This window comes from Nilaparvata lugens, chromosome 6, assembly GCF_014356525.2.
Source record: "Nilaparvata lugens isolate BPH chromosome 6, ASM1435652v1, whole genome shotgun sequence".
In the NCBI taxonomy this organism is placed as follows: Eukaryota; Metazoa; Arthropoda; class Insecta; order Hemiptera; family Delphacidae; genus Nilaparvata; species Nilaparvata lugens.
In genome coordinates, this window is record NC_052509.1 from 10768535 (window position 1) to 10793637 (window position 25103).

Below are 25103 nucleotides of genomic sequence, written 5' to 3' on the forward strand. Positions count from 1 at the left end.
TTTTATAAGCTGTATTAGGATGCTTTTGTTTCTCTAAAAATGAACCTCAATAACTCACATAAATTTATGTTCTTTTTTCAATGCAGTATTGGGAAGAAATGAATATAGAAATAATCTTCTTAAAATGTGTATGAAATCAGAGCTTCTTATTTTTATTTATGAAATATAATAATTGTAGTATCCTTTGAAAATAATAAAATGAATTCTTAATCTATTATTTTATTATTTTCAAAGGGTAAAAAGAATTCTATTTCATGAATAGAAATGATCATACGTTGATTCCAGACATTGAAAAATTAATAAAAATGCACTATAGATTGAAGAGCATCACAAGAATTGATGAAGAATTAACAGTTCTACCAGATTGCAATATAACTTAATAATACAAATAAATTAATAACATTCTACAAATTTGCAAAAATAAATAAATTTTCTAATAATTGAATAACTCACCTTCCAGCAACACTGACATCAGCTATGGCATAGAAGTAGGATTTCAAAACTTGGGGATCTCCGAAAACCTCATCTCCAAATGTGTTCAATCTGTCCAGAGTTATCCTGATATCAGTCGCTGAGACCCAACTCTGCAAAATTGAAATAAAATATAAATCTCCAATAACAATATTGAATCAAATATTTCAAATATATAAATCAATATTTAAAAAAGGTTTCTCTCATTGATTTGTAAAGCACACAGAATAGCGTTTAATAAATATTTTTCAATGATTCTTAAAGCACATAGAATAGTTTTGAAAACTGGACAATAATGATCATTTCACAACCAATTGTATTCTCACTTGAGAACTACGGCTCAGAAAAATTGGCGCTAAATGAGTATTAAGATATTTGATAAATCTCTTTCCTGTATAGGGCTACTTTTTATAGAAATAGAAAGAAAAATAAAAATCTCAGTACATTTTTTGAATAATTATTAAAAGATTGAATATAGATTTTTATTTTTCTTTCTATTTCTATTTGATAAATTACCACTCGAAGCTAGAGCAAAATGGATGAGGATCATTTTAAGTCCTATATAAAGAAAATACTCATTCAAAAGTGTTTCTATATTTTATCGAGGATTTCTTTAACTCAGATTTTACACTAAGCAGATAGTGTGACGTTAAGTTTTTGATATGTGTGTGAACTCAATTTTAGTTGCTGAGATATTCACATGATTCCAATGAAAGCTCCTGTACATTATTTGTGTAATTGTTTATTTGTGTTGTTTGTGTAATTTGTAGCCTATTATTTATGTTCTGTTGTAATTTTTCAGCTACTGACGTTGTTATAACATTGTTCAATGTTTTCGGCAATGAAGATTTTTATTTGATTTGATAGGATTTAATGTTATGTACATTGGAATTGTTGCTATACCTACTGGCTACTTATTATTTTATACTGGCAGGTAACCCGTGCTCCGCTAGGGTCTAATTGAAAGCATAACAAACTGAAAACTTGACATTCTGAAATCTTGAAGAATTGAAAATAGGCCCATAACCATTATCGGTAAATTAAGAATCGATATGCGAAATAATTTCAAGTTAATCAGTACAGTAGTTCAAACGTGATGATGCGTGATTCATGAATTTCCTATTCCGAGTGTAGACCAACTCTTTTCTTTATTATATTATAGATGAAACTCAAGAAAATTATAATTTCTACATTATCTATTTAATTATATTTTCTATAACTATTGTATTTTAATATAACTTTAAAGTGAAAGAACACTCACATTCTTTGATGTGGCGACGACCGTTTCGTGCTGGTGTTGCACATTCTCAAACCAAACAGAAACTAAAGTATTTAAAGTTATGAGGGTGAGTATTTGGTCAGAGTGTTGATGGAGAGGAGGTTTGGCGTTTGATGGAGGTGGATTTAAATGAGTTTATCGAACAGGGTGTGAGAAGGAAAGTTATAATTAAAAGAAAATTATAATTACTATAATTTCTATATCATACATTAATTTTAGATGATAACCTTTCAGTGCTTCATTGTGTTCGATCTACTGAACTAGTAAGCTGGTGGAATGATGGGTTGTTGAATAGATTTCAAATATTTATAAAATAGAATTATATATTATAGTACCATTTTTTCCAATTAATGGGATAATAGATCAAAAATACAAATTATAACATAACATAAATTATTTTATTAAACATTTATTTTTAAACCCTGAAGATGGTGTGGATCACTGAATCTAATATAATAATAATAATAATAACTTTTATTCACTTCATTGTACAATTTTACAAAGCATAAAACATAAAAAATATCAAGTGCACTCCTCATTAGGCTAGGCCTCCGTCGAGGAGTGGTTCGTCTTATGAATAACAGAAAATATATAAAAAAAACGATTCAGCTGCTTCAAGTACTATATAGAGCTACTTACATAAAAATAGTATTATCTTATGCCATTAAGCAATCTAAACAAAAATACACATCTTCCACAAAAAGAAACAAATTGATTACAATGCTTAGTTTATATAGCCTAGTTTACAGAATAAAGTTAAACATATTTCAATGAAACAAAACGAAACGAAACAATTTATGAAGCCGATAAATACAGTCTTAATCTTCTACAGAAAATCTAGTTGTCAGAAATCTAGTTGTTATAATTTGCATTTTCAATCTATTATTTTATTAATTTCAAAAACATGATATTATAATTCTATTTTAAAAATAAGTAGTACTGGATTATTATTGACATAATTCAACATCCATAGATTATTAATCCAGCAAAAAATTGTATAATGACCACTTGGCACAGAGATGTTTTCGAATTACTCCATATTAAGGTGAAATGAAAAGATAGGGAATCAATTATGTGTCTTTATAATGTGTGTAATATCTTTTCATTTCACCTCGAAAAAATTGTATCATTTGTAATGCTGTAATAAGATTAAAACATGTATTTCTTATTTCTTAACTCGTGGCTGGAGCTCATGGCTTCTTTTTCCAGTCACGCCAAGAACTATTGTATTTCAATGATTACTTTTATTTGTAGAAATATTTCTTTTATTTGGCAATAAATTCATTCAATTCATGGATTAATTATTACAGAGCTTTACGTTTCAGAAATAGTGATAATGAAAGGAAATCATCCTATAGTGAGATCCACGTTATAATGACAGTGGAGAAAGATAGGAGAACAACGTTGCTGATCCTCTGTCTTGTCATTGTCTTCGATAGACGGTAGCTGATACAGGTTTATTAATGCAATATTACTTTTTGTGTAGTTGAGAAGTTGATATTGTGGTAATTATTCATATTGAATGAAAAAGACTTAGAAATTGTCAAAAAACACAGATTTATTGATAATTAGAAAGACCGGTTTCGGTTATTACACCATTGTCAATCTCTGATAAACAATGAGTTTTCAGAGTTTATCAGAGATTGACAATGGTGTAATAACCGAAACCGGTCTTTCTAATTATCAATGAATCAGTGGTTTTTTTGACAATTTCTCAGTCTTTTTTATTCAAAATGCAATATTAAATGTTCATTCTCATTTTAAATTATCAATTATCGTTTAATAGTACTTATATTTATAATACTATAATGTACTTTAGTAATACCGTGTAATTACTTACATGCAAAGCATCACTAGTATCAAAGTAGCGAGCGGATGGGCGTCCTTCAAGGGTTGAAAACATGACGTTGCCTCCCGTGAGGGGAGAAATGTCGGAGTATTCAGATGTACACAGGGCTCTGGTCTCTTCCTCCCTTCTGGCCGATGTTGTGTCAGGGAGGCCGTACGTGTCTCGACAGGTCGCACTGGAAAATTAAATTATTTTAAGAAATAAATTCTCAAATATTTAAACTGTTCCAAATAAATGAAGTGTTTGGAAGTTTATGTTCCTTCCATGACTTTAAATTTTCTTGAATAACTCAATAATATCGGATCACCGAGCTTTGCTCGTTATTTTTATTTATTGATAAACAGAACACAATTCTCTAGAATGATCGTGTTTATATTTTACAGCTGGCTATACGTCAGCTTATGAATTTCGGGGATGCGATATTTTGATTTTCCACTTAATCACTCGCTCAGGCTATCCACAGACGACGAAAGTCTCAGCTGTTTCAGCCAAGGATGAATTATCCTTTGAATGTCGTTCAGCGAGTTTTCCCAAGGATGAAACCTAGTGCAATCGAATTTTTATATCATAAACCTACTATGTTCCAAATTTCGTGAAAGTCGTTAAAGCCGTTTTCTAGATCCGTTGAACATAAATAACCAGATAACCAGATATAAAAATATATACAGAAATCGCTCGCTTAATATAATAGGATTATATTGTTTTCAAGTGGAATATTTCATATTTTAGTGGTAATAATGTGAAATATTTCTTCTATGTTTGGTACCTATTGAAGCATCTAAATATAAAAATCTACTTTGTGGAAATAATTAAGAACTGAAAATTTTGTAAAGTGAACAACTACAAGACTTATCCTGTTTCGGACTTTGCGTAACCTTATCTACATTTGGGAGAGGAATAGCACAAGGTTACCTTATTTTTTCTCGCCCTATCATTTTGATGATGTATTATTGTATGAATTGATAGGAAGAATCAATCAATTAATTGGAATATTTCTGATTCATTCATTGATTCAAGCCATCTAAAATGAAAATGTATAGTTTAAATGCTGCTTATTTTGGACTTAAATTGTATAGAGATTGTGCACGTCGTGGAAGACCAACCTTATCTTGAACTATGTCATCACCTAAGTTCAAAAGAAAAATAACACAAGGACTACCTTATTAGTTTATTCACCAATGTTATTACATCAGTGTCATTTGAATAAAATGAATAAATTCAAACTAAGTTCTTGAATTGAATAAAGCCATCTAAAAATTCCAGAAGCCATCCAATAAATATTGGAATGTACTATTATATTATTATAACAATATTTGAACGATAATCTAGAATATTAGTGGTTACCTGTAAAATTGGTAGGGTGTCCATGGGCCATCAGGTTTTTTGACGCTTGTAGATGACAAAGCTCTCCGGTCTCTGGGTGTAGAACTGCACTCGGACAAACGTGATATCGAATGACTTTCCTAGAAAGGAAGCAGATGAAGTGAATCAGAAAAATGTTGAAAAAACTACAACATGGAAAATTAATATGAAATTGAAAATCAAATAATCCTTTTCAACGTTATTTTACTTCTCACAACATGTTTCGACTTACGATGTCATTTTTTAATGGCAATTCACTCACATTATAACACTCACATGAGTGAAATGAAATATACTTAATAAAAATGGAACTTTGGTTTTCAATTTTCATGTAGACTCAAGTAGCCCTTACCAAGAAAGTGAATAATGAACAATTAACTATATATACAATTGGAATTATTTTAGAATTGAAATGATATTTTTGATGAATTTTAAAATTGATTTTTTTAAATAAATGTCAGCTTGTACTTATACAATTCTAATATTATTCTGAAATGAAATATTTCTCACCAAATCGCATAAGAATGAAGACATAAGTGAATATATTACTGAGAATCAATTATATACAGTCGACAATATTCAAAGCATATTCTGTTCATATTTTTGTCCCATTATTAGTGCATCCAAAGTTTTTTCAAACTTAGTATCAGTGAAGAAAACTGAGAGACATTCAATGTGCTTTTTGAATACGGTAAGTTTTTTTCATCTTCTTCCAAATTTCTTCTACTTTTTATTTCTCAATCCTCATTCTCTTTTCCTCCTTTTTTCAAGTTCCAATCTTCTTCTTCTTCTTCTTCTTCACTTCTTCCTTCTTCTCTTCTTCTTCTTCTTCTTCTTCACTTCTTCCTTCTTCTCTTCTTCTTCTCCTTCTTCTTCTTCTCCTTCTTCTTCTTCTCCTTCTCATCTTCATATGATGTATTATGGCATATCATATACCACTACAAAAACTCTATCAGTCTCTCCTTTTTTCCCTATCTCTTTTCCTTCCTTCTCACCCATCCTTCTCCCCCTTCCTTCTACTCCTCTTCTTTCTTCTCCTTATTTTTCGTTTTCCTTCTCACTCTCTACAGCGTGTTATCCTCTCTCCCGCTAAAATAAAATTCTTCGGCATTTTAAAAGCGTCAAAACGCCCGCCAGCTATCATAACAACATTTAGCCAAAGTGTTGAGACGTGCTACTATCTACAACATAGATATACATTCATATTCCACAATACATTTCACCCATGGAGGAGATTGAATAAATAGATATAAATAAACTTGTCCCTTATAAAATAGGTAACATCTTGGCACGAGGAAGATACACTTAAGATCCAAATACATATCACCGTTTTGGCATCTTATGCTGGAAAGGAAACTCTGGGTATAAATATATCTATATCCATCAACATTTCCGTGAGTAAACAAGATCTGACACGTGAAATATATATCTATTTATGTTTATTATATTGTACAAAGTAGGCCTTCTTGGCACGTTTGTTTAGTATGCTAACCCGCATACATGCCTTGGGCCTGTTTGTACTTATTTTCTATTGATAAAAAGGAATGAAGTATATTAATCTTATGCAGTGATGTGTGAAGTGTATTCCGTTCATAAATAATGTATCAATACAGTATTCAGTTGTAAGTGATAGAGTACTGTTATGTTGTGATGAAAGGATCTACATAGTATGTAGTATGTATTATGTATTTGTAAATACAGTAATATCGTTGAGACTAGTTTGGATATTCTGTTGTAAGTACTGTACTTTGTATTACCAGTTAAATAGAACAACAACATAATCTATGTCCTAGAGCAGGTTGGAAGATAACTTATCAAGAGACTTCAGAATAGAGCATTGAATACAAGGAAAGATTGAAAAAGAAAAACCTCAATTCGACAAAAACCTTTTATAAATTATTGTATAATTTTTTTAATGGGCAATAGTTTCATGAAGAACTTGTAATATTGAAGCGAAGATTGAGTGAATCAATTCACATTAGAACCATCACCCAGTTATCTTCAAACTAATAACCAATAGTTATTTGTAGTAGACTCAAGTAGCCCTTACCAAGAAAGTGAATAATGAACAATTAACTATATATACAATTGGAATTATTTTAGAATTGAAATGATATTTTTGATGAATTTTAAAATTGATTTTTTTAAATAAATGTCAGCTTGTACTTATACAATTCTAATATTATTCTGAAATGAAATATTTCTCACCAAATCGCATAAGAATGAAGACATAAGTGAATATATTACTGAGAATCAATTATATACAGTCGACAATATTCAAAGCATATTCTGTTCATATTTTTGTCCCATTATTAGTGCATCCAAAGTTTTTTCAAACTTAGTATCAGTGAAGAAAACTGAGAGACATTCAATGTGCTTTTTGAATACGGTAAGTTTTTTTCATCTTCTTCCAAATTCTTCTACTTTTTATTTCTCAATCCTCATTCTCTTTTCCTCCTTTTTCAAGTTCCAATCTTCTTCTTCTTCTTCTTCTTCACTTCTTCTTCTTCTTCTTCTTCTTCTTCTTCACTTCTTCCTTCTTCTCTTCTTCTTCTTCTTCTTCTCCTTCTTCTTCTTCTCTTCTCATCTTCATATGATGTATTATGGCATATCATATACCACTACAAAAACTCTATCAGTCTCTCCTTTTTCCCTATCTCTTTCCTTCCTTCTCACCCATCCTTCTCCCCCTTCCTTCTACTCCTCTTCTTCTTCTCCTTATTTTTCTTTTCCTTCTCACTCTCTACAGCGTGTTATCCTCTCTCCCGCTAAATAGTTCTATAGTAACATATGATATGGAATTCAATTATAATCAAGAGATTGGGAGAAGAAGAAGAATATACATGCTAAGAGGCGAACTTTAAACTCTTAAAACAACCCTATAGTTAAAATATTGCCAAAAGATTTCTTAGTGCGCTTCAAAGGGCCAACTGAACATACCTACCAAATTTGAGCGTTTTTGGTCCGGTAGATTTTTAGTTATGCGAGGAGTGAGTGAGTGAGTGAGTGAGTCAGTCAGTCAGTCAGTGAGTGAGTGCCATTTCGCTTTATATATATAGATAATGTTCACATTGAGAAGAAGCTTGCATGTGGGTGAACATTATATTTATTCATTCATTCATTGTACAAAACACTATAATCATAATTTAGTTATGACATTGGAGGAAAAACGAGGCTGAGTCTGTACTATTTCTCTCCAAAAATTCTGATGAGATTTTGATATTGTCAAGGGTTGGGTTTATGAAATCACACACTGCTTTGTCAAGAGATTGGCGGTCCAGGAATAATGATTTGAAAATTGTGAATTTTTGAAGGTTGGCTTAATGATCACCATGATAACATATTAAACCCATTAACAAGTTTTCCCCTGACTTTTTGATAGTCTAGTGATTGAAATCGAATACTGGAGTTGAACAATGAATTATCAATTCTTATTAATAAATGATAGAACCAGAGACAAGAATAATATATAGAATATATTACTTATCCTTCATCTATGATAGAACCTTGATTCCAATGTTTCAAAACTTATAATATTTAAGAGTAATATAGTATTTAAGTGACTCACGTTGCACTCGTGGGGCGTTGTTATCGTTAGCCCGTCCCCCAGGCGCGTCGTTGTAGAAAGGGAGGCATTGTTGGCAGTCTTGGCCAGTGGTGAAGTGGTCGCAGCGACAGACCAGCGACCCGCTGCCGTCCCCGCTATCATCACACTCGCTCGCGTGCCCGTTGCAAGCACATCTTGAAAGAAAAACCGAATTCAATTAGGTGAAAAAAACAACAAGAAATTGGAGGAAATACACTCTAGTAGCTATAGTGTTATCATAGAGAAACAATAGCGTAAGTAGATATCCCATGGTATAGGGCGTTTATGTCGCAACTTTACTGCTATCTCAAGCCTATTACTGTCGATTATTGTAGGTTTTAATGTTTGGCCGAGTGAGAGTGTATGAATGGCACAATATGAGATTCTACCCGCGTCACACAGCTTTTTGGGAAGAAATACGTGGACTATCGGCTTAGATAACAGAGAAAGTAACGACATAAACACCCTATACCATGGGATATCTACTTATGCTATTGTTTTTCTATGGTATTATTCACTAGTGTGTCCGTTCCACGAAAATCTAGACGAAAAAAAAGAGAGAAGAGAGATGAAAAAAATTGATTGAAAAACCCATTGAGAGAACGTGAAGCTAGTGAGTTCTTTTCGGACAAGGAGGGGAAAATTATTGATGGAATATAGTTGACTTATTAGTGCAATTATTATAGAGTGGTCCACGTTATAATGACAGTATTTGATCACTCTGGTTGTACTGTCCTTGTCTATCATTCGACAAAGCCGGTGGTACTACCTTTTCTAGGTCCACAACGCGTGCCAATTTGTTTTTGACAGTGTAGAAATATGATTAATTAATGCAGAGAATCGGCATCGCTATTCTTCTATCTTATCCACTGTCATTATAACGTGAACCTCACTATAGTATTGTAATTGTATAGAAGGAGAAGAATGATAAGAATAAGAAGAAAAAGAAAGGAACGAGAATAAGAAAAAAATAATAACAAGAGCAACAAGGTGAGAATGAGTGAAAGAAGAATGATTGGAACAAGAAGAATGACAAGAAAAAGAACAACAAGAACTGGGACACGAACAAGAAGAATGAGGAGAAGAAGAAGAAGAAGAAGAAGAAGAAGAAGAAGAAGAAGAAGAAGAAGAAGAAAGAGTCAGTGGAAATGATGACTTTCATTTGGTTATTGCAAGGATCAATTATGTAACAAATTGCCAAAAGTTGTGTATTCCATTACAACGTTATTAAACATGTGCCAAAAATATTTTCGTTCTCGGATCATCACAAATTTCATTCAAGATTCCACATTCCTCTCGAGTATTCCAAGGAATAAATAATGTTTAAATCCAGTCACCAACATTAGGTCACATAATAAATTCACGGAGAAACTGGAGAATGAATTGAGTTCTATTTTTATCAAGTGACCCAATCTCATAGCTGCTCATAAAATGTTACACTACACGCGGAGTAAATCAAACATTTCCGCAAATAAATCCTGAATAACGCCACATCGCTATGATTTGTATTCTTGCATGATTGATAAGTATATAACATTCTCTCGATTAATTCCTCCTATAAGATCAAAGGCAAATATCTTGTATCTGTGATACTAGTAGTTCTGTGAACAGTAGACCTCGCGCAGTTATAAACCGCAGCCTTCTCTTATACTGTCCATCAGAGTAAATCCTGTCTGAATGTCGTGTCGGCGAGATGTCGGTGTGGAAATGGCTAATGGCTGCTGGGTTGGTGAATCAAAAATGCTAACATCAAAAGCTAATTTCCTTCAAGACTACTGGCAACAGGACAGCCCGAGTTCAAGCAGAGAAGTTCGAGAGCAATACTATGTTATTTTAGTTATAAAATTGCATGCATTATGCACGCAACCAATTGTTGATTTAATAGTGCATAAAAAATCGCATTCAATGAGGCATGCAATTAATAGTCTACACAGTAGCTGATTTTTACCAAGTTACATTGAGATATGCATTGCATGCGTCATGGCATGCAATTTATAATCACTCGACAGATAATTATGATGAATAATTTTATAGTCTGATTTTTACTCTAATATTGGCGTATGAAGGAGGCTCCTTTTTTCTTTTATATTATCCTTGAAATGCAAAATTTTCAAAAACCTTGTATATACGTCGAATTTAAAAGGAACATACCTGTCAATTTCATGAAAATCTATTACCGCATTTCGCCGTAAATGCGCAACATATAAACATTTAAACATAAAGAGAAATCGACTTGATCTTAGAACTCACTTCGCTCGGTCAAAGATGTGTATATAGGATATTCAATGACCAAATAAACAAGAAAGCTAAAGTGAACCAACCATATTCTATAGAATCCAATTCAATAAGAAGCAGTGAACGTTCAAAAGAGTCTTTGTGTTTGGCATTTTCAGTTCGAGTCTGTCTTGAAAATTTGATGAACAAGAATTAAAATTTCATCAGTAATAAATTCTAAATCAAGTTATTAGTTTATTACCGTACAATAGTAGTAGGTCTAATTTCCACCAACCGGCATTCAAACAAAATATCATATTGTTTGAATTTTTATTTAATATTTCATCATACCATAATCCAAATAATTGCTCTGAACCCTGAGGCATCTGAAGCATCATCATTAATTGACCTGCTGAGGACTCAATCAATGATTGCCATGCTTTCTACCTGATGAAGATTATGACGATGATGTATTGATTATGATTATGGTGTTGATGTTGAGGCTAATGACAATTCATCTATGGAGATGAACTCGAAGAGGAATGGGGAACAAGAACAAGGAGGAAAAATAGATGACAGGAAAGGAGTGATGGTGAGAAAGGAGAAGGGGGAGATGGAGGAAGAGGAGGAGGAGGATGAAAAGAAGAAGAATAATAAGAGAAAGGAGGTGATGATGAAGAAAAAATAATGATGAAGACGAGAAGAAAAACACAAGATGAATGACATGAAAGGAAAGGAAGAGAATAAGGAGGAGGAGAAGGGGAAGAAGAAGAAGGTGATGAAGAAGAAGAAGGAGAAAAAGATGAAGAAGAAGGTGATGAAGAAGAAGAAGGAGAAAAAGATGAAGAAGAAGGTGATAAGGAAGAAGAAGGTGTTGAAAAACAGAAAATGATGAAGACGAGAATAAAAACATCAAGATGAATGACATGAAAGGGAATGAGGAGGAAGAATGAGCAGGAGAAGGGGAGGGAAGAAGAAGATGAAAAATAAGAAGAAGTAAGAGAAAAAGGATAATTATTTGATGAAAAAGAATGAGAAGAAGAAAAAGAAGGTGGAGTTTCTCAAGGTGAAGAAGAAGGAGTGGATAATGAAGAAGAAGAAGAAGCAGAAAAAGATGAAGAAGAAGGTGATGAAGAAGAAGGTGATGAAGAAGAAGAAGAAGGAGAAAAAGATGAAGAAGAAGGTGATGAAGAAGAAGGTGATGAAGAAGAAGAAGGAGAAAAAGATGAAGAAGAAGGTGATGAAGAAGAAGAAGATGAATAAGAAGAGGTGTAACGAATCTTGATTGAAAGATTGGTGTCTTCAAAGAGAGTACTTCAATCAAAGAGAGAGAGAGAGAGAGAGATAATAGTTTGTGAAAGAGAAATGAGGGAAGTTAATGAGAATGACTGAGACAACAGATCAATTGAGAATTCAGTAGCTGTTTCAGAATGATATGAAATCTCATTTGTGAAGAGCTATTGAGAAGGTAGAATGCTTCGTTGAAAAAGGTGGAGTCATGCCCTTTAATAGAAGTGAAATGATTGTCTAACTCAGAAATCAAAAAATGTAGTGCTATATTGGGTACCAAGGCATAGAAATTCATAACTTGTAGACGATACTAGTAGTTCTGTGAACAGTGGACCTCGCGCTCAGTAAGTTACATTGACCTGTTGTTATGTTTTTTTAAAAAATTAATAAATAATTTATCAATTAAGAATGTCTAGAAAAAATCCTAAATAAACATAGAGCTTTCTGTCCTATCGTACCGTGACGTGTCGTCCCGGAATGTGAGTGTGAGCGCTGTTATCAGGTCTGGCTGAAACTGTCTACAACGTTGATGGAAAGATACAATTTTCAAGATGTTCGATGTTTTTGAACGGGTATTATTGTAGTCAACTGTCTACTAACGTTAATAGAAAGATACATTTTCAAGATGTTCGATGTTTTTGAACGGGTAGTATTATAGTCCACTAGACTGCTGATTTATGATGAATAATTCTATAGTCAGATTTCTACTCTGATGGTGTATGAAGGAGGCTCCTTTTTCCTTCTATATTATCCTTAAAATGCAAAATTTCCAAAAACCTTGTATATACGTCGACGCGCAATTCAAAAAGGAACATACCTGTCAAATTTCATGAAAATCTATTGCCGCGTTTCGCCGTAAATGCGCAACATATGAACATTAAGAGAAATGCCAAACCGTCGAATTGAATCTTAGACCTCACTTCGCTCGGTCAGTAATTCAAAGATTAAAATTCACAGACTCCTGTTTTGAGATTGATTGAAATATAATGTTTACATTATTTTTATCATGGTCCTGGATATAGATAATTATTGGACGATCATAAATATGAGGAGAAAAGTATTTTGGGATGAGAAAATATGATACAAGAAGAAGAAGACGAAGTAGATGAAGATGATGGAGAAGAAGGAGAAGAAGAAGAAGAAGAAGAAGAAGAAGAAGAAGAAGAAGAAGAAGAAGAAGAAGAAGAGAAGAAGAAGGGAGAGGAGGACAAAGTAGAGTGATGAACATGAACAAAGACGGAGAAGTGGATACATTTGTATATGAGAGAAGAAGTAACGTGATGTAGATACTGTGTAGTGGAATGATAGAAGAGAATGATGAAGGTGGAAAAATAAAATGAGAAAGAGGGTAACAAAATAGAGAGAAAAATGAGTAACCGCCCTCTCATCAAAGTAACAAATCTAATCTACCCAAGCCAACAAAGTTAATAGTTCTAATTTTCGCTTCCACTTATACTGTTCACATTATAGTGATTATCGGTGGATTATCATCAACTTTTTTGGAAATAATTGTTGACTACACCGATATTTTTCATCGCCCATGTTAAGTTTGAAAAATCGATTGTGTAACTTTCAGATTTTGGATAAGATTACGTTTTTTGAAGCCTGATAGTTGTTTGGATGAATAAAAAAATGAACATATTTAGATTGATAAACGAGTTGGATACTATGTTTCTCGTATAAGATTTATAGAGGAAGAATAGAGTGAAGAGAGAGTTAAGTTGTGATTGATATTCAGTTGACAAGAGATTGATTGTGGTGTAGCAACTAGAACTAGTTTATAATTTTTATGGAAGTGACATAAACTTAAAATTCTCAACTGTCCATTCTTGTTGAAAATAAACAATAGATTATATTTTATTCGACAATAAATGTATTTTTCAATGATCAAATGAAAAATTTTCTCAATTAACCAAGTTTCCACATGTTAAAAAACGATCTAGCAACGTTGGAGAGCTAGAAAAGGATAACGCTATCTGCTTTGTCGAATGATAGACAAGGATAGCAACACCAATGCTAATCAAACACTGCCGTTATAACGTGGACTCCAAGCGCGGCAACAAGTGGAAAATCGAAAATTTCTATCAGCTCTCAAAAAAGCGAACAAGGCGTATAAAATTATCGAATTTAGTGAATAGATCGATAACCGATAAGTGATCGACAAACGTAACGAACCGTGAAATGAAGCCGAATTAAAATTATCATCAAAACGGTTTCCGACCTCAGCGAAGCTGAGGAGAAGGATGGAATGATGAAGAAGATAGGGGAAAGAAGGATAGAAATACGAGGAAGACGAAGAAAGAAGAAGGAGTGAGGAGGAGAAGGTGGTGGATGAGGAAGGAGGAGCAAGAGGAGGAAAAGATGTAAGGATGAGATGAAAGAAAAGATCCCGTAAACCGGCTTGATTTGAATCTTGTAGTATGTTTTTTTCGTCTTGTTTCGGTTTAGCTTTTGGGCCACCAGTTAACACCGTCTCAAGTGCCAAGTTGTAAATGAATTTCGCGCATATCAAGCGGGAACACATTGTTTCAGATTCTATCTAGAATATTTTGTAAGTTATCTCAAAATTCTGTATTTTCGAATTTCCCAATGTTTTTATCATTGTTTCAGATTCTATCTAGAATATTTTGTATCTTAAAATTCTGTATTTTCGAATTTGCCGATCTTTTTATCATTGTTTCAGATTCTATCTAGAATATTTGGTATCTCAAAATTCTGTATTTTCGAATTTCCCAATGTTTTTATCATTGTTTCAGATTCTATCTAAAATATTTTTCATCTTAAAATTCTGTATTTTCGAATTTGCCGATGTTTTTATCATTGTTTCATATACTTTATTGAATATTTTGTATCTTTAAATTCCGTAATTTTCAATTTCCCAATGTTTTTATCGTGATAGTAGCCAACTTCTGTAGAGCAGCTACTGCTACTATACTACTCTAATAGTAAATATTAACCATATAGAAAACATAGCATGAAAAGATGATATCCCATGTTACAGTGCGTTCATGTTCCAAATTTCACTCTTCACACGGTTAGTGAAGAGGTAAGAAAGAATTATGACAAATCTGTCTCATCATATAGATGAAAGATAACATAGAAATATATCCCATGGTTTGTAGGATTATGGAGTTTGGAAATTTTATATCAAACTATGGTGTTGTTATCAAGTTGAGATGACACTGTATCATATTGTGTTGATACTATATCATTTCGTGTTGATACTGTTGAGAAAAAAAAACATATGAAGATATCTCATGGTAGGACAACTCATTCTCGTCATATAGATAGAAGATAGCATGAAAATATATCCCATTATTTGTAGAATTAATTCAAAGTTTGGAAGTTTTATATCAAACTATGGTGTTGTGTAGCAAACTGAGACGACACTGTATCATATTGTGTTGATACTGTATCATTTTGTGGTTATACTGTTGACTGTGGTTATACTGTGCGTTTTTGTTCCAAATTTCACTGTTAACTGAAGCCGATAGTCCTAGTAGTTGTTTTTTGTGATGCTATGTGTCGCTGTTAGTCTCTCATACTGTACCGTTCTTACGCTCTAACTCCTACAAAACACAATAATAGACAGTAGTCGACAGTAATCGGCTTGAGTTAACAGAAATCGGCTTGAAATTTGGAACATGGAAAATTATGTTCCAAATTTCACTGTTAACTCAAGCCGATAGTCCTTGCAGTTCTCTTTCGTGAAGCTATGTGAAGCTGGTAGTCTCTCATACTGTGTCGTTCTTACACTCTCACTCAAAAAAGCAGTAATGATAAGTAAGTAGTCGACGGTAATCGGCTTAAGTTAACAAAAAAATGGATTGAAATTTGGTACATGAACTACCTAAACAATTGGATATTTTCTCATGCTATATTCCTCTATGATTCTATACTCTCTACTTCAATCTCCCATCTCTAGTGAGGTCCACGTTATAATGGCAGTGGAGAAAGATAGGAGAACAAAGTTGCCGATCCTCTGTCTTGTCAATGCCTCCCATAAACGGTTGCTGATACAGGTTTATTCTCGTTAGTAATCAATTATATTATTATTAAGCTAAAAATTATATTTTTCAATAATTTCATAATGAATTTTCATAATAAGGATGAAATATTATGTTAATTGATTAATAATTCTACATTGTTGAAAGACAATGATAGCAATACCATTGCTAATCAAACACTGCCATTATAACGTGGACCTTGCTATAATCGTTGAAGCTATGTTGTGAATATCCTATCAGAGACAAGAAACATTAGATTAAATAATAAATAACTAATTAAATATATAATTAGTTGAATAATATAACTATGTAAAATTTAGTTAAATAATATAACTTATGCTTATCCTTCATCTATGATCCTATATAGGCTCAATCAACAATACTTTTCCAATCAGTTATCTCAAATTCAATACAGTACTATCAAGTGATGAATCTACTCAATTCACTGTCGACTATAAAATGTTATTATCACCTCTGAATTCATCCAGTATTATACTCTCAAAGTAGGTACAGAATGGAATCAATTTAGTTTCAGATCGATCAATTAAACATTTATTCTTCATTCAGTTATCTCTCATACAATACAGTACTATCAACAGATGAATCGACTCTGTTTTCAATTCTCTGCCGACTATAAAATGTAATCATCACCTCTGAATTCCTCCAGCATTCTACTTCCAAAGTACAAAATGAATTTCCTGAGAACGGAATCTGAGCTGAAAAGCCGAGCTCACGAATTTCTCTGTAAACTTCCAACGTAATTAACAGCTATAATGTGCCGAGATCAAGCTACAAGCTAAACGTGTATTTACCCACAGATCTTCTTCTTCTCTTTTCTTTTTCCTTTTTAGATTATGTTGTAGTTGTAACACATTGTTTGGTCACATACGGTATGATTTTAAAAATTATTTTATTTGCAGTTTTTATAAAAATGTAGCTGGAGGGGAAATGTTGTGTACATCACGAGTGAAAAATGTTTTTTCTCCCTCAGGAAAATTGTTGCCCTCGGCTTCGCCTCGGGCTTCAAACTTTCCCCTCAGGGAGAATAAATAGTACTTTTCACTCTAGTATATACAAATAACTATTGTCTTCTCTTTTGTATTCTTTCATGAACTCATTTTGTCTCCTTTCCTATGTTCTTCATCGTGTTTTCTATTTAAACTCTCTCATCTTCGATTTTCTCACGTCACCTTCTACCATTCTTCTCCTCATTCGCTGTATCTCAATCTCTATTTGTATCCTACTCATTCTTTTCTCCATGTCTCATTTCTACACCCTCCAATTTCTTCCATCTACTCTTAATATTTTCCTCATATCTTCCTCGTTTTCCATTGTCTTTTGAGTGATTCTTCTCTCTCAATTTCCATTCCTCAAATGAATAAATAGATATTTCATGAAGTTTCTGTTCAAGTAAATTAACTGCTATCTCTCATTAACTGCTATTTCCATCTCATCTCATTTTTCTCCTCTCCTTTCTCTTCTTCGAGCTTCTTCTTCATCGTCTACTTTCCTCATCACATCATTTCCCCTTCCTTTGTATAATTTTTCCTCTCATATTCTTGCTTTTATCTCATTCGTCTCCTTCTTCATCATCTCTTTCCTCGTGACTGAGTGTAACCACCAGTAAACGATTCAGAGATTCAGTTCCGCTTCCAGGGAATTAAGTGCCTCCACCACTGACATCCAACAACCGCAAAATTGGATTTACTCCAACTTAATTCTACTCACACTTGAACTTCAAATATAGTGAGGTTCACGTTATTATGTCAGTATTTGTTCAGCATTGGTGTTGTTATCCTTGTCTATTATTCGACAAAGCGGATGGCGTTATCCTTTTCTACTTCTGCAATGCTACCTGATCGTTCTTCAACAATCTAGAATAATAATAAATTGACAAAATTTTCAATTCAATAAGGAAAATTTCTTATTCTTATTTCTATTACAATAATTCTCATTCCTTTCATTATTATTCTCGTCAGAATTAGATTCATTATTCGATGCTAGAAGTAAAATATTAGTTCCGGCTAGTAAAATGAAATGAGAACAACAAACCAATATGGAGATGTATCAAGAATAAAAAGAAAAACAAAACAAAGAAAATAACAAAAAAAAATCTGGTGTGGTACACTCACACAACTTTCCTTGCTCATTGATCTATAAGCCTCATTAACGAGGATAATTTAGGGAATAACATTATGCCGATTGGCGGCTAAATAATTAAAACTACGATTATACTATTGTTATTGTTTTCAGAGTACATTTTCATTTGTTTGAATTATGAAATTTGAGGATTTTTTAAAAGTTGTCAAAACAGCTGTTCTACAAATAAAATATCGACATGTGTTCTTTTGAATAAACTGCTCCACCTACCTACCTCACGCACGAGAAGGAGGTTACAAAGTAAATTTCTCAAGGATGGGGTGGACCCCCTGGTAATTTCTCAGGAAGGAGACTCATGTCAGTTGATAGAACTGATATATAACTATACAGGGTATGAATTTGAAAAAATTCGGTCAAGTCATTTTTAAGAAAAACGTGATAGAAATTTAACAAAATTAATTCTTCTCAGGAATATTACGGAGCTCCTGCAGTTTTCCCAGAAATGAGACTCATGTCAGTTGATAGGGCTTATAAATAGCTATCTAGGGTATAAATTTGAAGAAAATCGTTAGAGCCGTTTTCGAGAAAATCGTGAAAAACATGGTTTTTTAGCCATTATCCGCCATTTTTTCCGCCATTTTGAATTGAATTCTATTGAATTTCTTATTCCCGGATTCTCATGGTATAAGGACCTCAAGTTTAAAATTTCAAGTCAATCGGTTAATTAGGAATGGAGTTATCGTGTTCACAGACACACACACACAGACCAACACCCAAAAATCATGTTTTTGGACTCAGGGGACCTTGAAACGTATAGAAAACATGAAATTAGGGTACCTTAAATTTTTAGGAAAGCAATACTTTCCTTACCTATAGTAATAGGGCAAGGAAAGTAAAAAAGAGGGGTAAAGAGGAAGGAGAGAAGAAGCAGACGAAGAAGGAGAAGAAGAAGAAGAGAAGAAGAAGAAGAGAAGAAGAAGAAGAAGAAGAAGAAGAAGAAGAAGAAGAAGAAGAAGAAGAAGAAGAAGAAGAAGAAGAAGAAGAAGAAGAAGAAGAAGAAGAAGAAGAAGAAGAAGAAGAAGAAGAAAAGAAGAAGAAGAAGTAGAAGAAGGAGTGAGAAGGAGGAAGGAAGTGGCAATTTTGCGAGTAACCGCAGAGGCCAGTCAAAGTATCAAGCTAGTGAAGCAGCAGTAATCGGTGGTACACCGTGGGTGGGCCCCCCTTTAGCCTTCAGAGCCCCCCGCCCCTCTTCGGGGCACCCCCTGGCGAGAGGGCCCCCTAGGCGTATATACACCCGTTCCAATGTTACGTACCTCTAGGCGTTTATACCAATAATTTTAATCGGAGTGATTGTAAGTGAATGCAAATGTCTGCTTCGTTATTTTTTGTAATACCTAAAATCGAATCTCTATTTCTTTAAAACCTGAAATTGAAATGATATATTGCCGACTATAATGAATATATTAACTGACAATTCAATTCCAGTCAATCAGTTCAATTTCCGCATTTAGAACAGAACTGAAGAAATAGTTTCTTATGTTTTTCACTGGCTGCTTTCATTGCATTTCATTTCATTTGCTTGTTTCATTGATTTTTTGGTATTTTTTCTTATTTTGTTATCATTTGTATTAGTTGGCTGTGTTTGGTTATAGTGTTAGTGTTATTGTCTTATTGTTATAGTTATTATTCTATTGTTGCGCTTGCTGCTATTGAATTACTGTGTTTCCTTTGCTATGCTAAAAATATTTTGTTTGCAATTGCTTCAAGTTGTTGAATTTGCGCTGATAGTTTCTAATGCATATTTGTATATTTCATTCATATTACTGTTATTAGTTGTTATACTTCCGAATGATTGCTAAGTTACTTATTGCACTTTATGTTACGTATCTCATATTTATATTTATATTTGTCTTGTTATTTTTGTTTATCTTGTTACTATTGTATTCTTTTGAAATTGGTGTATACCGTTGGAAGTGTAATTAATAAATGGATAAATAAATGACAGATATACATTAGCAACTCATGCCAGTATAGGCACAACGTAGAGGATTTCTTTCTTTTGTCTGTGGCACATGTTGAACAGATAATTTAGATGAAGAATGTTCCACTCAATAATTAAAAATGTGATACTTCACATGATAGAGTGTAACTCAGTTAGTGGTCCGTCCGTCAAATTCCCTATACTGAAAAGTAACTAGTAGCTCTGTGAACAGTAGACCTCACGCAGTATTCTCATCCACAAGTATCTGATTGGAACTATAGACCTTATGGAAATACAGCAATAGACTGGCTTCTCCACACATCTGTGTAATCACTTGTCAGCTGATTAATAATGAATAATTCTATAGTCTGATTTTTACTCTAATATTGGCGTATGAGGGAGGCTCCTTTATCCTTTTATATTATCCTTGAAAAACAAAATTTCCAAAAACCTTGTATATAAGTCGATGCGCAATTAAAAAAGAAACATACCTTTCAAATTTCATGAAAATTTATGACCGCGTTTCGCCGTAAATGTGCAACATATAAACATAATAAATATTATAAACATTTAAACATTAAGAGAAATGCCAAACCGTCGACTTAAATCTTAGACTTCACTTCGTTCGGTCAATAAGTAATTTTTTGATTTTAGAGAGAACAAATAACAGTTTTTAAGAGTAAATTATTATACAACAGAATCAACTAGAACAGGTGACATCAGATACTTGTGGATCAGAAAACTGCGTGAGGTTTACTGTTCACACAACTACTAATTGAGATCGGCAAGGAAGAGAATCGTCAACGCTGTTCTCCTATCTTTCTCCACTGTCATTATCACGTGGGCCTCACTACAGTAGTTGTGTTTTTCAAAAGATGGATGTACAAATCAGGAGTGAAAGATCTAGGCCTACTAAATCGGATAGAATGGGATTTTGAAAGACTCTAGCAGCTCCCGTTTGTCAGAGGGATTTTGGAATTCTGAGAAACAGGTTGTAGAAATTTGTTCTGCCCACTGGACGTCTTGTTCCAAGGATAGTATATAGGTATATCCTTCCTATCCTTTCTGTAGGTATATCCTTCTTATTCTTCATATAGGTATATCCTTCCCATTCATCCTAGAGATTTATCTTTACCCTCCTCCCAATAGCTATATTTTTAGTCCTGTTGTACCAAGGATAGTATATAGTTCCTATTCTTCTATACTTCTTATTCTTCCTATAGATATGTATCCTTTCTATTCATCCTATAGATATATCCTTCCAATGGGTATATCCTACTATAGATAAATCCTAAGTCTTGTTCATCTGTCAATAAAAGCTTCTTAATCATGTCTACTGTAGGCATGCTCACGCTTTAGAGCTAGGAAGGTTTTGGGCGTTAGAAAAATACCCTAGGGGTATACTAGGGATAGACCTACTTCAGCAGGTGAACCAAGTAACCTGTAGGCTTGTTTTCATAGATGAAACAGTGTAGAACTTCAATTAATTGACCGAACGAAGTGAGGTCTAAGATTCAAGTCGACGGTTTGGCATTTCTCTTAATGTTTAAATGTTTATATGTTGCGCATTTACGGCGAAACGCGGTAATAGATTTTCATGAAATTTGACAGGTATGTTCCTTTTTAAATTGCGCGTCAACGTATATACAAGGTTTTTGGGGAAATTTTGCATTTCAAGGATAATATAAAAGGAAAAAGGAGCCTCCTTCATACGCCAATATTAGAGTAAAAATTAGACTATAGAATAAATTATTCATCATAAATCAGCTGACAAGTGATTACACAGATGTGTGGAGAAGCCAGTATATTGCTGTATTTCCATAAGGTCTATAGTTTCAATCAGGTACTTGTGGATGAGAATACTGTGTGAGGTCTACTGTTCATAGAACTACTAGTATAGATGATACAGTGTAGAACTTTGATTATTTCATTTATTGATTGATAAAAATTGAGAGATAGTCCAGCACTGAACCAAGGAGCATCATGAATTGATGCTACAGATGGATCAATGTACTAGTTTCATACATTTTTTTATTAATTGACAAATCGCATCGTATATAATGCACAAATATCATCATGACAGCTCTTTTTCTGAACTTTTGGTATGCTCCAACATGGAGCCATTTTCAAGTGAGTGAATGAAAATAGACCATTATATAATTATACGTTTATAATAGATAATAATGATTATACGTTAATGAACTATTATAACTCTTGGATGGATTTTGCTCGGTTGAAGCTCGGATTGTGAGAAATATCAATGTCTTTCCTTTGTATTCTCATTAATATTTCTCATGTGAAAACAACTAAGATGAATTCAAATCAATTTTCAAATCCAAGGTAGTGAGAGTAGACTCACGGAAAAGTTTAAATCATGAATAGATTTACGATACGATACAAATGACACTGATATAATAATATTGGTAGATAAATAATAAGGCAATCCTTTTGCTATTCTTCTTCCAAATTTATCTATTTACATATTTATCTATCCATACATTGATAGATAGAATATTATTCTCAACTATGAATGATTGGGAGAGGAACAACAGGCTTAAAGCCCAAAACTGTTCCTTTCCCAAATTTAGATAGAAATTGTGCAAAAATAGGTTATGTTTACACTTCGTATATATATATAAAAGCGAAATGGCACTTACTCACTGACTGACTCACTGGCTCACTCACTCGCAGAACTAAAAATCTACTTGACCAAAAACGTTCAAATTTGATAGATATGTTCAGTTGGCCCTTCAGAGGCGCACTAAGAACGGATTTGAAAAAAAATTCCAAAGATATGCCCAAAATCAGCGTTTATCCAGCGTTTTTTAGAGTTTTCTCAGCTTTATCGAGAACAATTGAACAGAAAATGTTCAAATTTAGTACAGATGCTCAGCTAGGGTGTAATAATGTTGAATTTGCGATAACGTCGAAGATACGCCCAAAATTAGCGTTTTTTTTTGCTTTATCTCTGATTTATCAAGAACAAATGAACAGAAATTGTTCAAATTTAGTACAGAAGCTCAGCTAGGGTGTAATAATGTTGTGTTAAGAGAAATTGGCGATAACGTCAAAGATACGCCCAAAATTAGCGTTTTTCCAGGGTTTTTTTTTTGCTTTTTCTCAGATTTATCGAGGTTTTTTTAAGTTCTAGGCGATTACACAGTCCAATTTTGTATATTTGTTCTGAATATCCCCCCATTTTTCATGCTCATCCCTATGGAAGAGGGACAGGAGAGAGAAACAATATTATGTTGTTCAGTAATTTGTGATTTTTTCCACTTTTTAAAACTAATTCACCTTGTTCAGTAATCAATGGTAGGAGAAAGCTATTGATGAGATCTTTCGAATTCAATGATTATTGATGAAGACAACTCATAACAGATGAATTAATGATGCACTAATCTTGATTTGAGCCGGATATGAAATGACGTCTACTGACATCCAGTTTCAGTTCGGAAGAGACGTAATTAATTTGCTTGATGTGGCATTTAAATCGGCGCCCGGTCACGAGCCAATCAATCTTTCTTTTCCAGGTTCAATCTTTTCATATTTTTTGTTTCAATCTTCTTCTTCGTGTTTCATACTCTCCTTATATATTGTATTTATCAATCTTCTTGAATATATTCATATACTTTTTGAGCATTTCCTTTTCTACGGTATGACTTCCTTATTGATTCAAGCTGAGAGAGAAAAAGATACAAAAATTGAGAAAAGGTATAAAAGATGTTGCAAGAGATTTTTGAAAGGAACGATGACGAGGAGGAGAAACAGAAGTAGGATGATGAGGAGGAGGAGGAGAAGAAGAAGAAGAAGAAGAAGAAGAAGAAGAAGAAGAAGAAGAAGAAGAAGAAGAAGAAGAAGAAGAAGAAGAAGAAGAAGAAGAAGAAGAGAGAAGAAGAAGAAGAAGAAGAAGAAAAAGATGAAGAAGAAGAGGAAGAAGAAGAAGAAAAAGAAGAAGAAGAAGAAGAAGAAGAAGAAGAAAGAAGAAGAAGAAGAGAAGAAGAAGAAGAAGAAGAAGAACCTCTCTATTCCTGACTCGTTTATCTAATTTACTTTCTCCTTCACCATCTCCTTTCTCTACTCCTCCGATCTATCCTGTATTTTCTCCCTGTTTCCTATTCGCTATCCTCCATTGCCTCCTACTAATTCTTCCAATTCCCCCTCCCTCTACACAACCATTATCTTCTACTCTTCCTCTTCACATACTCATCCTTCTCATCTCCCCCCTCATATTTTTCTACTGCTCTCACTTCTTCTTTCCTGGCATTTTTGTGAGATATACTTTCTTCTATACTCTTCTTCTTCTTCTCCTCCTTCTTCTTCTTCTCCTTCTTCTTCTTCTTCTTTCCTCCTCCTCCTTACTCTACATAGTCGAAAACAAACAAGCCTGAGAACCAGGAGTGGACCCTACTATTAGAGCGTCTCTATAGAGTCATGAGAGAGCAAATAACGTTATCGACTCTGATTTATGTTGCAAAATTAAGGCGAATAAATAATCGGCAGAAAGAATTATTATCAGAGGAGGTACAGGAGTGACAGGAATGATGATGTTGAACGGTTTTAGACAGGTGGTGGTCCTGTAGTTTCAGCTGACTTGGCTCGATCGTCGACTCATCATTTTAGTTCTGTTTTAAATTTTGGCCGGCTTGGTTCTAGAAGGAACGAAACGAGATAGAAAGAAAGAGAGGAATGAAGAGAATAGGGAGTAGAAGAAGAAGGAGAAGGAGGAGAAGGAGGAGAAGAAGAAGAAGAAGAAGAAGAAGAAGAAGAAGAAGAAGAAGAAGAAGAAGAAGAAGAGAAAAGAAGGAGAAGAAGAAGAAGAAAATGGAAAAAAGAAAAAGGAGAAGAAGAAGAAGAAGAAGAAGATGAGGGCTACTCTCACTCGTATTGATCAGAAGATTAAAAATGAGTACCATTAACTAAAACCTTTACCTTTTACCTTCTACCTGCACCTCTTATTCATA

General features: G+C 33.4%; 2 protein-coding genes across 2 annotated transcripts in view; both read right to left on the reverse strand.

The window, feature by feature from the left end:
- The window catches only part of LOC111057931 (laminin subunit gamma-1), a gene marked incomplete in the record, with an annotated part of 302675 nt that extends 297877 nt beyond the window's left edge, over window positions 1-4798 (reverse strand). Inside the window, 3 exon segments of the mRNA XM_039431348.1 lie at window positions 454-584; window positions 3591-3774; window positions 4788-4798. Of these exon segments, the coding sequence (XP_039287282.1) occupies window positions 454-584; window positions 3591-3774; window positions 4788-4798 (326 nt within the window).
- The window catches only part of LOC111063319 (laminin-like protein lam-2), a 132509-nt gene continuing 111048 nt past the window's right edge, over window positions 3643-25103 (reverse strand). Inside the window, exons 3-4 of the mRNA XM_039430083.1 lie at window positions 4944-5062; window positions 3643-3774 (exon numbers count right to left, since the gene is read on the reverse strand). Coding sequence (XP_039286017.1) covers window positions 4974-5062 — 89 coding nt within the window. The 3' untranslated portion in view covers window positions 3643-3774; window positions 4944-4973. The remainder of the gene's footprint in view (window positions 3775-4943; window positions 5063-25103) is intronic.